The sequence below is a fragment of the Myotis daubentonii genome, chromosome 16, assembly GCF_963259705.1.
Source record: "Myotis daubentonii chromosome 16, mMyoDau2.1, whole genome shotgun sequence".
In the NCBI taxonomy this organism is placed as follows: Eukaryota; Metazoa; Chordata; class Mammalia; order Chiroptera; family Vespertilionidae; genus Myotis; species Myotis daubentonii.
This window is the reverse complement of record NC_081855.1, coordinates 21,792,298-21,808,818: the sequence shown is the minus strand read 5'-3', so window position 1 is coordinate 21,808,818 and position 16,521 is coordinate 21,792,298. Positions and strand designations below refer to the sequence as shown.

At 49.6% G+C, this 16,521-nt stretch overlaps 1 protein-coding gene across 2 annotated transcripts in view; it reads left to right on the top strand.

Moving 5' to 3' along the window:
* RAP1GAP2 (RAP1 GTPase activating protein 2) overlaps nucleotides 1-16,521 on the top strand; it is a 216,144-nt gene that overhangs the window by 688 nt on the left and 198,935 nt on the right. For both annotated transcript variants that reach the window (XM_059669104.1, XM_059669102.1), the window contains exon 2: nucleotides 13,652-13,768. In XM_059669104.1, coding sequence (XP_059525087.1) covers nucleotides 13,652-13,768 — 117 coding nt within the window. The remainder of the gene's footprint in view (nucleotides 1-13,651; nucleotides 13,769-16,521) is intronic.

Below are 16,521 nucleotides of genomic sequence, written 5' to 3'. Positions count from 1 at the left end.
CGGGGTCGGGCCAAGGACTTGGGCCCCGGAGACGGCACAACCACAGCCCTCAGCTCCCCTGTTTAAGGAGATGTCCTCGTCCACCTAAACTGGGACCCTTGGGGGTGGGCCTTTTGGGGGTCGGGGGCTTAGAGAAGGGAGTTGGGAGGCGAGGGGAGAGGTCCCATGGCGGGGGTGTGGCTGCCCCGACCCCCATCGCGGTCCCCGCCCCGCGGGGAAATCAGGCCTGCGGGTGTCAGGTTACGGGACTGCAGCTGAGAGGCTTTCAGACGCATCACAGCCCAGTCACCTGGGTTGGGCCCATGTCCCTGGGTCCGGAGGTTGAGGGCTGCTTCAGCCAGGGACCTGCCCCCTGCTTGGCTGGCTTAGACTGCGGTTTAGGCTGCTCAGCCCACCGCATTCTCAAAGGAGAATGTCTGACTGGGACCCCTCCCCGCCCCACATCATCCCACCCACACCAGGGCCAGGAGACAGCTCTCGCCAGTTACATTCTGTAGTGTGACTACAAAGAGCAGCAACAATGTTATCATCAATAGCAGCAACCTGGGCTTCCTGAGCGCTCCCTGCTGGCTCCACCAATAGGATCCAGGCAATGACTTAGTTACCCTTCACAGAGAAACTCAGAGGAAGGTATTAGCACCCCCATTTTACAGATAAGGAAACTGAGGCGCAGAGAAGGAAAGTGGTTAGCCAGGGTCACCCAGCAAGCAAGTAGCAGAGTCAGGGTTTGAACCCAGGTCTTGTGTAACTGATCCTCTGTTTTGCTTCCAGTCTGGCCAAGCATCCAAGTTCACATTGTTAGAAAATCCCAGCATGTCAGAGCAGGAGGAGTCACTGGGTTTGCAGCCTGCTCACCCATCCCCATCCTGGGGGGATTCCAAGAATCAAAGTCCAGATATTCAAAATTATTATTTAGCAGTGGAACCACTCTTCAAATGAAGCCCAAAATGCATAAATCAGACCAAGGCAGAGTTAATCTGTTTGAAGAGCTGGCAGTTACTCAGTGTCCTCTCCCTAAAAAGGAAGCGTCACCCCAGGACCCCAGGACTTCCCAGATTAAACTAAATTTGCTTAGTTTCACTCCTTCCCTCACTTCATGGAGGAAACGGGAAGAGTTTTAAAGGGACAGGGCTTGGATTTCTGCTCTGACTCTCTCTGCCTGGTGATGCACGAATCATTGTTAGTGCCTCTAATTAGGTTTTGGGTCACCTCCCCCTCCCCAGATGAAAGCCTGTTGCTTTGAGGAGGTCCTGAAAGAAGTGGCTTGAGTGGTGAGGCAGCCTGGCAGGGAGCACCCTTAAGGGCAAGAAGCCCTCTGAACCCCACGGCATGCTCCCAACATGGTCAGCCTGGGCCCCTGGTTCCAGGATTTCAGGTTGAGTCAGTTTGCTCAACTCAAACTGGCTTAAGAGAAAAAGGGAATTTATTGGCTCACAGAACTGAAAACTCCAGGTTTCAGGCACAACTGCATTCAGGTGCTCAAATAATAGCACCAAATAATACTCTACTCTCTTTGTCTCTCTGTCCCACTTAAAAAAAAATTTTTTTTTATTGACTTCAAAGAGGAAGGGAGAGGTAGAGATAGAAACATCAATGATGAGAGAGAATCATTGATTGGCTGCCTCCTGCACGCCCCACACTTGGGATCAAGCCTGCAACCTGGGCATGTGCCCTTGGCCGGAATCAAACCCGGGACCCTTCAGTCCGAAGGCCGCTGCTCTACCCACTGAGCCAAACCGGCTAGGGCCCTCTGTTCCACTTTTATTCCCGTGTGGAGGCGAGGTGGCTGTCAGCTGCAGGCAGCCCCCAGGTTAGTGACCACCATGGAAAGAGAGCTCTTCTTTTTCAGTGGTTCCAGCCCGAGTCTCAGGATGTCATCTCATTGGCATGATTTGGGTCACATGAGTATCCCTGAGGCAACCACTGTGGTCAGGGTGCTGGACTGCTCAGATTGGCCAGGCTGGGTCATGTGTCCACCCATGGAGCTGGGGCTGTGGTCAGCTCCATCCAAACCACAGAACTTTTGAGTGGGAGAGAGGGTGACGAATGGTGAATTGTTGGGCAAGAAAAACAAGTCATGCAAACCTGCAATAAAGTTAAAAGGTAAACTAGAAGCTAGGTAACAATATTCCCACATAGCAGGTTAAATGTTAATATGCTAAATGTAAGAAGCACTCTTATAAGAAAATTTAAATAAATACTGCAGGCTGGTTGGTTTAAACAACAGAAATTTATCTTCTCATCGTTCTGGAGGCTGGAAGTCTAAGATCAGGGTGCCAGCATGCTTGGGTTCTGTGAGGCCTCTCTTCCTGGCTTGCAGAGAGCTGCCTTCCCATGTGTCCTCACATGACGAGGAGAGAGCACACAAGCTCTCTGGTCTCTCTCTCTCTCTTTTAAATATATTTTTATTGATTTCAGAGAGGAAGGAAGAGTGAGATAGAAATATCCATGATGAGAGAGAATCATGGATTGGCTGCCTCCTGCAAGTCTCCCACTGCGGATCAAGCCCACAACCCAGGCATGTGCCCTTGACTGGAATCAAACCTGGGACCTTTCAGTTTGCAGGCCGACGCTCTATCCACTGAGCCAAACCAGCAAGGGCTCGGGTGTCTCTTTTTACAAGGACGCTAATCCTGTTGGGTCAGGGAACTACTTAACCTTAGTTTGTTCCAAAAAGGGCCTATTTCCAAATATAGTCAGATGGGGGAAGGGAGGCTTAGGGCTTCAACATATGAATTGGGGGAGGGCAGGGACAAGGACACAAGCATCCATCAGTGTGTAATGCTTACCAAGAAAAACACGGGAGTGTAGGTGGAGAATGATTCAAGCTCAACACCTGAAAGCTGTGGATGCTGCTCAGGATCGCATCTGAGAGAATAATGTCTGAACATGAAGCAAGGAGCCAACTTTGGAGCCCTAGTGTGGGACATCAGGCAGAAACAGCAGACACAAGGAGCAAGGACGTCCACCCACAGCAGTTTAGGAGTCTAGTGGTCGGCAAACTGCGGCTCACGAGCCACATGCGGCTCTTGGGCCCCTTGAGTGTGGCTCTTCCTAAGCCTTAGGAGAACCCTAATTAAGTTAATAACAATGTACCTACCTATATAGTTTAAGTTTAAAAAATTTGGCTCTCAAAAGGAATTTCAATCGTTGTACTGTTGATATTTGGCTCTGTTGACTAATGAGTTTGCCGACAGGGGGCTGTGCAAGACTGGTGTTCAACAATGCCACCTTGTGGTGCAGATAGGCAAGAGCAATAGAAGGTAGTTGCAGTTTTCTTTGGATCTGGTACACATTTCAGAAGCAAGACTAAAGTAAGGTTCTGGGGCTTTGGAAAATTCAAAAGCAAGATATTACGCTTTAGACTTTGAAGGGGAGGGAGGTTTCAAGTGATTAGTTAGAAAAAAGATGGCCAGGTTCTCACCCTAAACTATTGTTATAGGGCATACTAGTGTCACAGGAAATGAATGTCTATGCATAGCTGTTAAGCTCCTTGGTATTTTTTAGCCGTTCAGATTGGCTAACCTTTTTATATATTCACAGTACATAAGAGCATAGGCACACCTAAATAACCTCAAATATGGGCAAGACTTTAGTGGTTCTCTCATAAAATAAAATGCTTCACGTGCTTTTAAAATGTTTTTTTAAAAATTGATTTTAGGGAGAGAGGAAGGGAGGAGAGAGAGAAACATCTGTGAGAGAGAAACATTGATTAGCTGCCTCCTGCACGCCCGGTACTGGGGATCGAGCCTGCAACTCTGGCATGTGCCCTGAATGGGAATCGAACTGGTGACCTTTTGGTTCATGGGACGATGCTCAACCAACTGAGCCACACTGGCCAGGGCTCACATGCTTTTTAAAAGTGAAAACCCAAGGCAAAACCTTTGCCTAAGGCAGTGATGGCGAACCTTTTGAGCTCGGCGTGTCAGCATTTTGAAAAACCCTAACTTAACTCTGGTGCCGTGTCACATATAGAAATTTTTTGATATTTGCAACCATAGTAAAACAAAGACTTATATTTTTGATATTTATTCTATATATTTAAATGCCATTTAACCAAGAAAAATCAACCAAAAAAATGAGTTCGCGTGTCAGAGGTGTCATAGGTTCGCCATCACTGGCCTAAGGTCTAAGTGTGGTAACCAATTACCATATTTGAATTTGTAGGAGAATGGGGGTCTTTTTAAAAAAGTAGTGGGAAAAAAAAGTAGTGGTTTTAAACAACAATGGGATACCACTCCACACCTGCCAGAATGGCCAAATTCTGGAACACTGATGGCACCAAGTGTTGGGGAGGATGTGGAGCACCAGGAACTCTCAAAGATCGTTGGTGTGAGTAACAATGGCACTGTCACCTTGGAAGACAGGTTGGTGGTTTCTCACAAAACTAAACATACTCTTCCATACGATCCAGCAATTACACTCCTCAGTATGTACCCGAAGGAGTTGAAAACTTATATCCACACAAAAACCTGCACATGCATGTTAATCGAAACTTTATTTATAATTGTTAAATTATAATTATAAAACAACCAAGGCATCCTTCAGTAGGTGAATGGACAAATAGATTAGTACATCCAAACAATGAAATACTATTCAGCACTAAAAAGAAATGAGCTATCAAGCTGTGAAAAGACATGGAGGAACTTAAATGCGTATCACTAAGTGAACAAAGCCAATCTGGAAAAGCTACATACTGTATGATTCCAGCTATATGACATTCTTGGAAAGGTAAAACTAAAAAGGTTAAAAGTTCAGGGGTCTTGCCCTAACCAGTTTGGCTCAGTGGATAGAGGGTCGGCCTGCGGACTCAAGGGTCCCAGGTTTGATTCCGGTCAAGGGCATGTACCTTGGTTGCGGGCACATCCCCAGTAGGAGGTGTGCAGGAGGCAGCTGATGGATGTTTCTAACTATCTCTCTCCCTTCCTCTCTGTAAAAAATCAATAAAATATATTTAAAAAAAAAGTTCAGGGGTCTCCAGGTGTGTGTGTGTGTGTGTGTGTGTGTGTGTGTGTATGGTGAGAGGGGAGATGAATAGACAGAGCACAGAGGATTTTTAGGGCAGTGAAAATACTCAACTGTAATGATGGACTTATTAAAAAACCCACACAAACTTCCCAGCTGGTGTGGCTCAGTGGTTGAGCATCGACCTATGAACCAGGAGGTCACGGTTTGATTCCCTGTCAGCACATGCCTGGGTTGTGGGCTTGATCCCCAGTGGGGGCATGCGGGAGGCAGCTGTCAGTGATTCTCTATCACCATTGATGTTTTTATTTCTCTCGCCTCTCCCTTCCTCTCTGAAATCAATAAAAATATATTTTAATAAAACTACCCAAAACCAAACAAACAGCAACTCATGTCCACTTGCCCTTCCAGAATAGCCTTCTTCCTTCGGACTTTCCTTCTCCAAACCATAAAGTACCAAAAAATGAAATTAGAATTTCATGGGTCCATTAGTTCAAGATATTAGATATCTTTTCAGCATTCCTACCATATCCAAGGCCTGTGCTGAGCCCTGCCCAATTTCTGATGGCGGGCCTTAGCGTCTGGGAGAGGGGGTGACAGAGAGTAGCGGCCCAGGCTGTGTGAGTGGTTAGAGAGCAGTACGGAGTGCGCTGCCAGCGTTCTTATAATTGGCTGCAGAGTGTTCCATTGTAGGTTGGACCACAACCTCTTCACTCAGCCTCTATGATGACCTTATTGGTATTTTGAATATTTCGAGGTTATGAACATGGCTGCAGTGAACATCTCTGAAGCCGTTTCATGCAAACATTTGCAGAGATGATGGTCGGATATGGTCTTCAAAGTGAAATGGCAGAGTAAAAGCATGAGCACATTGTAAAAGATCCTGACACCCTGACCTGCAAAGAAGCCGAACCATTTCCTACCATCTCCAGTGATGCGTGAGGTGCCACTTTCCCCACAATCAATTTTGCTTACACTGGGAATGAGCCGATTTTAAAATCTTAGCCAATCTCATCAGTGAAAAATGGTCTCTCATTATTATTTTAATTTTCATTATTTTTACTTAAAGAGAAATTGCTTTTTTAAAAAAAATATATTTTATTGATTTTTTTTACAGAGAGGAAGGGAGAGGGATAGAGAGTTAGAAACATCGATGAGCGAGAAACATCCATCAGCTGCCTCCTGCACACCCCCTACTGGGGATGTGCCCGCAACCCAGGTACATGCCCTTGACCGGAATCGAACCTGGGACCCTTGAGTCCACAGGCCGACGCTCTAGCCACTGAGCCAAACCGGTTCTGGCTGAAATTGCTTTTTTTAAAAAAATATGTTTTATTGATTTTCTACAGAGAGGAAGGGAGATGGATAGAAAGCTAGAAACATTGATGAGAGAGCAACACCGCTCAGCTGCCTCCTGCACGCCCCCCACTGGGGATGTGCCCGCAACCAAGGTACATGCCCTTGACTGGAATCGAACCCGGGACCCTTGAGTCCACAGGCCAACGCTCTACCCACTGAGCCAAACCGGTTCTGGCTGAAATTGCTTTTTTTAAAAAAATATTTTTTTAATTGATTTCCCAGAGGAAGGGAGAGGGAGAGAGAGATAGAAACATTAATGATGAGAGAGAATCATTGATCGGCTGCCTCCTGCATGCCCCCTACTGGGGATCGAGCCCACAACCCAGGCATGTGCCCTTGATCAGAATTAAACCCAGGACCCTTCTGTCCACAGGCCGACGCTCTATCCACTGAGCCAAACCAGCTAGGACAGAAAAATTGCTTTTTAATTTATTAATTGATTTTAGAGAGAGAGAAAGGGAGAGAAAGATCGGTTTTGTTGTTTTGTTTATTTATGCATTCATGGTTGCTTCCTGTATGTGCCCTGACCAGGGACTGAACCCACAACCTTGGTGTATTGGGATGATGCTCTAACCAACTGAGCCACCCAGCCAGGGCAAAAGTTGCATTTTTAAATGTTTATTGGTCATTTGTGTTTCTATTGTTGTAAACTACTTATTAATTTCCTTTGCCCCCCCCTTCCCCTATTGGTTTACGGATTATGTATTTTTTCATATAGCTTTGTAAAAGCTCTTTGTTTATCATGGGAATTAGTCTTTTTTATTTTTTAGTAAATTTCATATTTCAGAGCAGGTTTAGATTTACAGAAAAAATGAGATGACAATACAGAGAATTCCCCTATACGCCACCCCCATCTCCCCCTGGTTAGCATCTTACATGAGTATGGTACATTTGTTACATTAATGAACCAATATTGACATATTATTGTTATTATTAGCTACAGTCCACAGGTTATTCAGATTTCCTTAGTGTCCCCCCAATATCTTTTTGTTTTGTTCTAGGGTCCCATCCGATACCACATGGCGTTTAGTTGTCACACCTCCTGAGGTTCCTCTTGGCTGTGACAGTTTCTCAGACTTCCCTTGCGTTTGCTGGCCTTGACGATTTTGAGGAGTACTGGTCCCTCGCCTGGAATGCTTTCTCATAGTTAGACTGGGATTATGAGTTTTGGGGAGGAGGATCACAGGGGCAGGCCTCAGATCATAGGAAGGGGACACACTAGCCACATGATTTGTCACTGTTGCTGGGGTCCTTGGCCGCCTCGCTGAGGGAGTGTTTGTCAGGCCTCTCCACCCCAACCCCATTTCCTTTGGGAGGGAGTCGCTATGTGAACCCACATTTCAGTGGCGTGGACTTGCGAGCTGCCTCGTCGAGGGCGGGGCATTTACATACATGGCTTGGAATTCTTCTGCGTGAGAAGCCTGTCTCTTTCCTCCTCTTCATTTACTTTTCAACCATTGATGTCAGTACACACTCATGGATATTTATTTATTTTAAATATATATATTTTTGTTGATAGTATATATATATGTATATATATATATTAATATATTTTATTGATTTTTACAGAGAGGAAGGGAGAGGGATAGAGAGTTAGAAACATCGATGAGAGAGAAACATCGATCAGCTGCCTCCTGCACACGTCCTACTGGGGATGTGCCCGCGACCCAGGTACATGCCTTTGACCGGAATCGAACCTGGGACCTTTCAGTCCGCAGGCTGACTCTCTATACACTGACCCAAACTGGTTAGGGCTAGTATATACATTTTTTATTACAGATTTATTGAAATAGAATTCACCTACCACGCAACTCACCCATTTAAAGTGTAAAATTAAGGAGTTTTTAGTATATTCACCGAATTGTGCACCTATAAAAAAAATTGTGCAACCATCACCATAATCAATTTTAGGACATTTTCCTGTAATCTTTAGCAGTCCTTCTCCATTGCCTCTCACCCCCCACTCCCCCAGCCTTAAGCAACCGCTAATCTACTTTCTGTCTCTACGGATTTGCCGATTCTGGACATTTCGTAGAAATGGTCTGTTGTGACTGGCTTCTTCCACTTAGCATCCTGTTCTTAAGGCTCAGGTTTCCGTGACTGCCTGACCCACCCCTGTGTTTGGGGACTTAAAACATGGGTGTAACCTGTGAAGTGCCAGGCCCTTCTCTCCTCGGTAATGGGTTGCATCCTCTGGGAGTGTCACCCACCCCCACAGCCTGGGGCCTGTTTCTGTGAGCAGCTCCCACCCTTCCTCTCCTCTCCCCCTTCCCTTCAGTGTGTCCCTGACAATGCTCCTGCTCTCCCGAGGAGAACCGGAGACGCTGGTTTTTGCTAAAGTCTGAATGGCTGATCAGTGGTCTACAAGGCTGACCCTCTGCTGTATTTAATCTCCTTCAGGGTACGGCCAGCGGCATTTCAGGGGCAGGGCAGGTTCACGAGGGAGATATTTGGGGACGGGAGCTCTTCTGTTTTTCCGTGGATTCAATGTGGCCCAATTCAGCAAATACACTTCTTAAGTGAAGCTGTACTTATTGATGGAGATAATCAGAGCTTCCCCAGGGTGTGAAGGGTCAGTGGCCGCGGTGGCTGGTGCGATCTCCGCGGCAGGCCGGCTCCGGTGGCCAGAAGGCTGCAGGACGCTGTGGCCGGCTCTCCGCGAGGCTGTGGCAGGGCTTGCAGCGGCGCTCAGACACAGTCTTGCGCTCTCGCGGGGAGACAGACAGGCTCATAAATAACTCACTCGCGGGCGGGCAGAGAGCAACACTCTGAACAAGGTTACGCAAAGCATCCTGGGAGCCTTGGAGCCGGCTCGGGTTCTGGCTGGGGTTTGGGGACCGATTCCCAGAGGCTGGTTTGAGCAGGTGGGGCGGGTGGGCAGGTCTGGAGTAGAGATGGAGGGAGAGCAGTGCAGGTCAGAGCGGAGCGGGAGGGGGGCTGTGAGATTAGAAAAGGCAGGCACGTTTCTAGAAACACAGAGATGCGGGGGCCTGTACGTGTCAATGGGGAGGGGGTGGCATGTAATGTCGGGAAAGGCCGGAAGGGAGCAGGGTTGGAAGAAGCAGACGAGCAGTTTGCGTGATGCCTGATATGCAGGGGAAGAGGCTACCCCTCGGGGCAGCAGCGTGGGTGCTGGGAAGTGGAGGCCGGTGGGGAGGGGCAGAGGATGTGTGTGGAGCAGGCTGGTTAGGGGGAAACCAGATGCCTCCAGCTGAAGGTGCCAGGAGGCCGGCCTCTGCTGCTTCCTGCGTGAACGACCTTGGGCAAGTTCATGTCCCTCCCCCAGCCTCTTCCTCCTCATCTGTAAAATGGGATCAACAAGGTCCAAGGGGTCTGCTGTGGGGCTTGGAGGAGAACGTGCAGGGAGTGGGTGTGCCTGTCATGGGTGAAGGTGTAGGGCCCGGCAGACAGGCCGCTGAGGACGATGGGGAGGGAAGGTGGCCGCGTGGCAAAGAGCTGCCCTCGCCTCTCACTTAGTCCTGCAACAGCCCTTCACAGTGGCCATCATTACCACTCCCGTTTGACAGATGCGGAATCTGGGACTCGCTGTGGAAAATCACTCACCCACCAGTACAGCTGGGAAGTGGAATCCAGGTCGGGGAGCCTGCAGAGAGTGGAGGACGGTCCCTTCCCCTGCCCCTGGGGGAAGGGGGTAGAGGGAGAGGGGAGGGGAGGGTGGCTGGGTTTTGCGGCAGCAAGGAAGTGGGGGTGTGCTTGTGGCTGCGGCTGATGGTCCTCCCTGTTGGCAGGGGTGAGCGGTGGGTGAGGAGAGAACGTGGGTGGGGATGGTTCCTGGGTGGGCCTATTCCTCTCGCAGCCCAGGGACCTGTGTGCGCCTCGTGGGGTCAAGCCTGGGAGTGAGGGGTCACCACCATTGGCCTTGGCTCTGGCTTCCTTGACCAGTCTGTGCCTGCTCTGGGCCTCGTGTCCTCATGTGTGAAATACAGCTGTTGGACCAATGAGTGGCCTCTTGTGTTTGTTTTTTGTCCTAATGCCCTAAGGCTCCATCATCAGCAGAGTTCACACACACACACACACACACACACACACACACACACACACACACAATATTTACTTCTTAAAAGCATAATATATTTCCATGGTTCAAGTTCAAAAAGCACTAAAGCATTTACAATGCTCCCCTGCCACTCACTTCTCTTCTTAAAAAAGATTTTTTTTAAAAAAATATTGATTTTAAAGAGAGAGGAAGAGAGAGATAGAAACATCGATGAGAGAGAAACATCAACATTGGTAGGTTGCCTCCTGCATGACCCCCAGTGATTGAGCCCATAACCCAGGCATGTGCCCTGACCAGAATCCAACCGGTGACTTCCTGGTGCATAGGTTGACGCTCAACCACTGAGCCCACCGGCCGGGCTCACTTCTCTTCTTTGGAGGCAATTGGTGTTATTAGTTGCTCCCACAGAGATGGCAAGAGCGTGCCATTCAAGGCTGAGTCCCGAGGAGCCCAAGGACAGGGAAAGGCATGGAAACTTGTTGTCAGAATAGGATGGGATTAACCGGGGTGGGCTTCCTGGAGGAGCCGAGTTTTGAGGTAGATTTTACAGGAGGAGTATCATCTTGGGGCAGGAAGCAGGTCCCAGAGGAGAATCATGTCCAAAGTTAACGTCGGGATCGTCCCTCCCAAACATGTGCTTGTCCAGCGTGAATGGCACCGAGGCCAGTGCCTGCACAAACCAGGAACCGGGGAACAGCCTTGCCACCCGACTCCCCCTCACCCATGTCCAACCCATCACTCGGTGCGCAGCCAGCGCTGCCTTCTTAGCCCACTTGAGAGCCCACCCATTTCTCTCCCTCTCCAGCACCATCCCCTTTACAAGGCACCACCGTCCCCCCCCCCCCCCCCAAACAGCATCTAGCCCGTCTGCCTTGCTCTTTCCCACTCAGCAGCCCGGATGGTCTTCCCAAAGTGCCCATCAGATCCTGCGGAGGAGAGTGAAGGAAACAGGCAGGAGCCAGATGCTCTGATACGGGAGGCCTGGGAGCGAGGAAAACACTCTTTTCTCCAGCAGCCGTGCCTTCTGGGAAATCTCCTGCTCCAGCCAATAGCTTCGGCCCCATGGGGCAGTATCGGAGCAGCTGCACAATTTTTTTTCCTCTTAGCACTTTACAGTTTGTAATCACACACACACACACACACACACACACACACACATTTGTAATAGGTAAAACCTCTCTTGTATGAAAAGATAACGTTGTTAAAAACGTCACCTCCCTCAGCCCCCACTCACCCAGTTCCCCCTTCTCCCCACCCAAGCTAATAACGATTTTTATTAGCTTTTGTGTCTCCAGAGCAGTGGTCGGCAAACTCATTAGTCAACAGAGCCAAATATCAACAGTACGACTGAAGTTTCTTTTGAGAGCCAAATTTTTTAAACTTAAACTATATAGGTAGGTACACTGTTATTAACTTAATTAGGGTACTCCTAAGGCTTAGGAAGAGCCACACTCAAGGGGCCAAAGAGCCGCATGTGGCTCGCGGGCTGCAGTTTGCCGACCACGGCTCCAGAGTTTCTGTATATAAAGATAAGCAAATACGGATTTATACTTCATTCCTTCTCTCCCCCTTTTAACATAAAGTACACATACCGCTCTTCTGCACCTGCTTTTTTATCTGAAGACTGTGTCTTGCAGATCTTTGCATAAGAGCACTCAGGGAATGCCCTCATTGGAAATATATATATACTAGGGGCCCGGTGCACGAAATTCGTGCACTGGGTGTGTGTGTGTGTGTGTGTGTGTGTGGGGGGGGAGTGTCCCTCAGCCCAGCCTGCCCCCTCTCACATACTGGGAGCCCTCAGGCGTTGACCCCCATCACCCTCCAATCGCAGGATTGGCCCCTTGCCCAGGCCTGACGCCTCTGGCCTAGGCGTCCGGCCCGGGCAGCGGGGACCCGCAGCTGCAGCGGCCCCGCGATCGTGGGCTCTGCTTTAGGCCCAGGCAAGGGACCCCTAGCTCCTGGGACTGCCAGCTTCGACCGTGCCCAGCTCCCATCGCTGGCTCCACCCCTACTTCCTGCTATCACTGGCCAGGGCGGAAAAGGCACCTGATTCTCCGATCATGGCTGGGGGGCAGGGCAAAGGCGGCCCCAGGGCCGCCTTTGCCCTGCCCCCCAGCTCTTAGCTCCCCGCTGGGTTTCCGATCACTGTCAGTGGCAGGGGGCTTCTTCCTGCTTTCCCTTTCGCCTCCCTGCATTGTGCCTACATATGCAAATTAACTGCCATCTTGTTGGCAGTTAACTGCCAATCTTAGTTGGCAGTTAACTGCCAATCTTAGTTGGCAGTTAATTTGCATATAGCCCTGATTAGCCAATGAAAAGGGTAGCTCGTACGCCAATTACCATTTTTCTCTTTTATTAGTGTTGATATTTTAATATGGCTGCACCGTAGTTTATGTAACCAGCCCCTGACTGACGAGAGCTTGGGCTTTTGTTATAAACCATGCCACAGACAACCGTGTCCACATGCTGGAATGTAGTCATTCTCCAAAAGGGGCCCGTTGGGCTACCGGGGAATTGTAGCTTAGGCATCGTCGGGTTGTCCTGCAGAAGGGTTGTACCCCTCCCTCTCCCACTCCCACTGGTAACGTATAAAGGGGCCTGATGGTTTCTCTCCCACACAACAGTAAGCTCCAGGAGGGCAGGGATTAAGTCTCTTCTGTTCATCATCATAGGCACGCAATACACGTTGAGTTAATCAGTGGGTTCATGGTTCTGCCAGGAGGGGCGGCCAGAGTGGCAGAGACCCTTTCGTGTTCACCGTGCCCCGTCCAGCTTTCCCTGCCCTTAGCCGAGGCTGATCGTCTATCTGGAAGGTGGCTGGGACCCTTGAGGTCCTGGAAGACCTAAGCCTGCATTTGGCTCGTGACACCCTCTCCAGAGCAGCCCTTCTCCTGCTGTGAAATCAAGAAGCCCAGTGTCTCAGTCGGTACTGTAGGGGACTTGGAGAATGGACCCTAGTCTGATGCTTGAATTCCCTGCCCACACTCTGCTTACATACCTCCCGTGACAGAGAACTCACTCCTTCCAATGGGTTCCTTTCAACTCCCGACAACTAACTTTTAGAAAGCCGTTCCATCTATGGAGTTAAAACTTGCTCTCTGTAGCTGCCTCCTCTTCAGGGAATTTTCACTGGGGCCCTCTGGGAACTGGTCTTCTGGCAGATGAGCGGGCGGGGGCGGGGGGGAAGGGAGGGGTAGGGGGGGACAGGTACCCCACATCTATCTTTTTCCACCAAGCCAGGCCAGTTCCCCAAGAGAGCTCGGCAGAGCCCTGCCCACCTCCCTCCTTCTCTCTCCTGCCCTGCAGGTACGTGCAGGAAGGGCGTTTCCGAATCGAGGAGAGGACACTGACCGCCTTCCAGTGGCTCTACAGCCCCCAGCAGCATCGCATCCTCGGCCGTGCTGACCTAGAGTCTCCCTCCCGGTGAGTGATCCGCAGCCCGGAATCCCATTCTTTGCCCCCCACAGGTGGTACTTATGCAGCCACACTGGTCCATAAGCCCACATTGGGGTCCCCTTGCCCTCAGTGGTGGGGAGGCCTCCCAGGCTCCTGTAAAGAGTTTGTCCGGCACCGAATGATCTGAGGCAGCTCACGACTCTTGCTTTGTCCTCTGTAAAATGGGTAGGATCCTAGTTTCCCTCCCTTCTCTGAGGGAGATCATGGTTCTCAAGTGGAATGATGCCTGCAGAGATCCTCAAAGCCTGGAGGTCGGCTGGCTCCTCTTTAAGAGGGAGAAGGGCAGCCCCTGCTTTGACCCGGGTGGAGGCAGCCCTGCCTTCCCTGTCTCTTTCCTCCCCCATGCTAGAGAAGCCAGCTGGGACCCGCAGTCTGGGTGACCGGCTGGGCGCTGAGGGCGTTTCCGGGCCCAGATTCCTGCTCCCAGGCTCCTGCCCACTCTTCATTCGTACCGTGGATAGGTGTGATCGGTGCTAGTGGTCTCAACAGAGGTGTCCTGCGTGGCCCTGCTGCCGCCACACCCCTTCCCAAGGCTCCCGCTAGACCTGATCCTGGGCCTTTCTTCCCACTCTCCCCATCAGGACCTCCTTGCACTAGATTCTAAGTGAGCAGGAGCCTTGACGCCCAGGACGAACGGCCTGTCCTCCGGGCGGTTGAAGGAAAGAGGGACGGGAGTGTTGTCGTCTGGGGGTTACTCCGTGGGCTGGCCCACGGGAGAACAGGGATGATGCTCTTACACAGCTCCCCGAACTGGCCCCAGGAATAAAGTGTAGACGTGATGGATGCCTGCACCTCAGCGGACATCTGCCAGGAATCCTAATTAGCTAAGAGCCGTGCATCTGCTCCCTCTTATCTCACTGATGACTTCAGACGGTACAGGAAGCAGTGAGGTGGACGGGTACTCTGGACCCAGTTCTGTCCCAAGAGAAAGAAAGAATTAAATGATGATGTGGACATGACAGGAGCTCTGGGAAAGGTGACTCAGGCCACCTGGGAACTCCTGATGTTCAGGGAATGGTGCCTTGGACTCCAAAATAACGTAGAGAAAGGGTAGAAATGCCTCCAGACTAGAGCAAGCATGTCACACTCGTGGCCCGCGGGCCGCATGTGGCCCACAACGAATGTTTTTGCAGCCCAGCCAATACTAGTATAACAGTATGTAAGAATGTTTTAATAAAATTTCATAACTTAATTTTTACAATATCCTGTTATACATAATTATTAATAACAAACTACGACGTTCGCTAATGACTAATTACAGTAATTGTGTTGCATTCGTTTCCCTTAGGCGCCTTACGCGCAGGCGCACCATTTCTCTCCACTAATACTGGCAGCGAGTATTTTAGCAGCTGATTGCCATGTCATTAGTCTTGGGCTGACTTGTTTGGTGTCAATATTTCGCTTTCGGAGAACAAGAAAAATAGGTTTATTTGCATTACGCTTATTAATTTGTGTAGAGTTATTGAGTGTCTGGTAAGTTAATGTTTAAGAAAAAATATTAATTTTTATTAAAATGTTCTATTATTTTATGCTAATAATTACTCATTTATTTCAGCCCTTATATTCAGCATGTCTCTATCGAAATAAACCTACATTTCTTTTTTTTTATTTTTAAATATATTTTTATTGATTTCAGAGAGGAAGGGAGAGGCAGAGAGAGATAGAAACATCAATGATGAGAGATAATCATTGATCCGCTGCCTCCTGCATGCCCCCTACTTGGGATCGAGCCTGCAACCCGGGGCATGTACCCTTGACTGGAATGGAACCCGAACCCTTCAGTCCGCAGGCTGACGCTCTATCCACTGAGCCAAACCAGCTAGGGCTAAACCTATGTTTCTATGAAAATGGAAGCTTTTGTGGCCCGCATGAACTTAAACCTTGTTTATTTGGCCCGTGTTAGCCTTTGAATTTGACATGCTTGCTGTAGAGCTTGAGACAAGAGTGTTGGGAAGGGCGCAGGAATGAAATTCTGAGTGTTCAGCTGTGCATGTCTGCAGGGAAAAAGAAAGAGGCCATTGTGGCCAGCTTAGGAGCCCTAGGACACCCCGACAGAAGGGGGCGTGGATTCATTTTCAGGCAACCTGCGAAGCTTACTGTGTGCCAAGTGCCCTCGGACCTAAGGAGCTTCTCCCTCATCTTCTTTCCTGCGTAGCTCTCACCACCGGCAGACATGATCTCATTGGTCTATTTGTTCACCGTCCTGGGGCCTCCTGGGATGTAAGCTCCGTGAGGGCAGGGCCTTTTCCACGTTGTTCTCCTCTGTCTCCTGAGGTCCTAGCCCAGAGAGGGAGCTCCCTGGATGGAAGACAAATGAACAGAGCGCAGCTCAGAACCTGCGGGGAGGCTGGTAGGGAGGTGAGCCCGAGACTGAGGTGGGCCAACTACATCAGCCCAAGACAAGAGCGAAGGAAGAACAGAGGGTGAGACCTCCTTCCTGCCTGCTCGAATGGCCTGAGGCTAATGGAGCTGCTCTGTTTTCTGAGCCAAAGAACAAGGGTGCTCTTTGGAATCACAGGAGCAGAGCAGAGTTCGCGGATGAGGAAGCGATCAGAAGACTGGATGCAGCCATTTGCGGTAACTTCAGCTTTTACACTTGGGAAGGCTGCATCCCAGGTTGCTTACAGAGGAGGCTGCCACCGCTCCATGACTATACTAATTTTTATGATAGACTATTCATCGTTAATTAAAAAAATATATATTTATTGATTTCAGAGAAG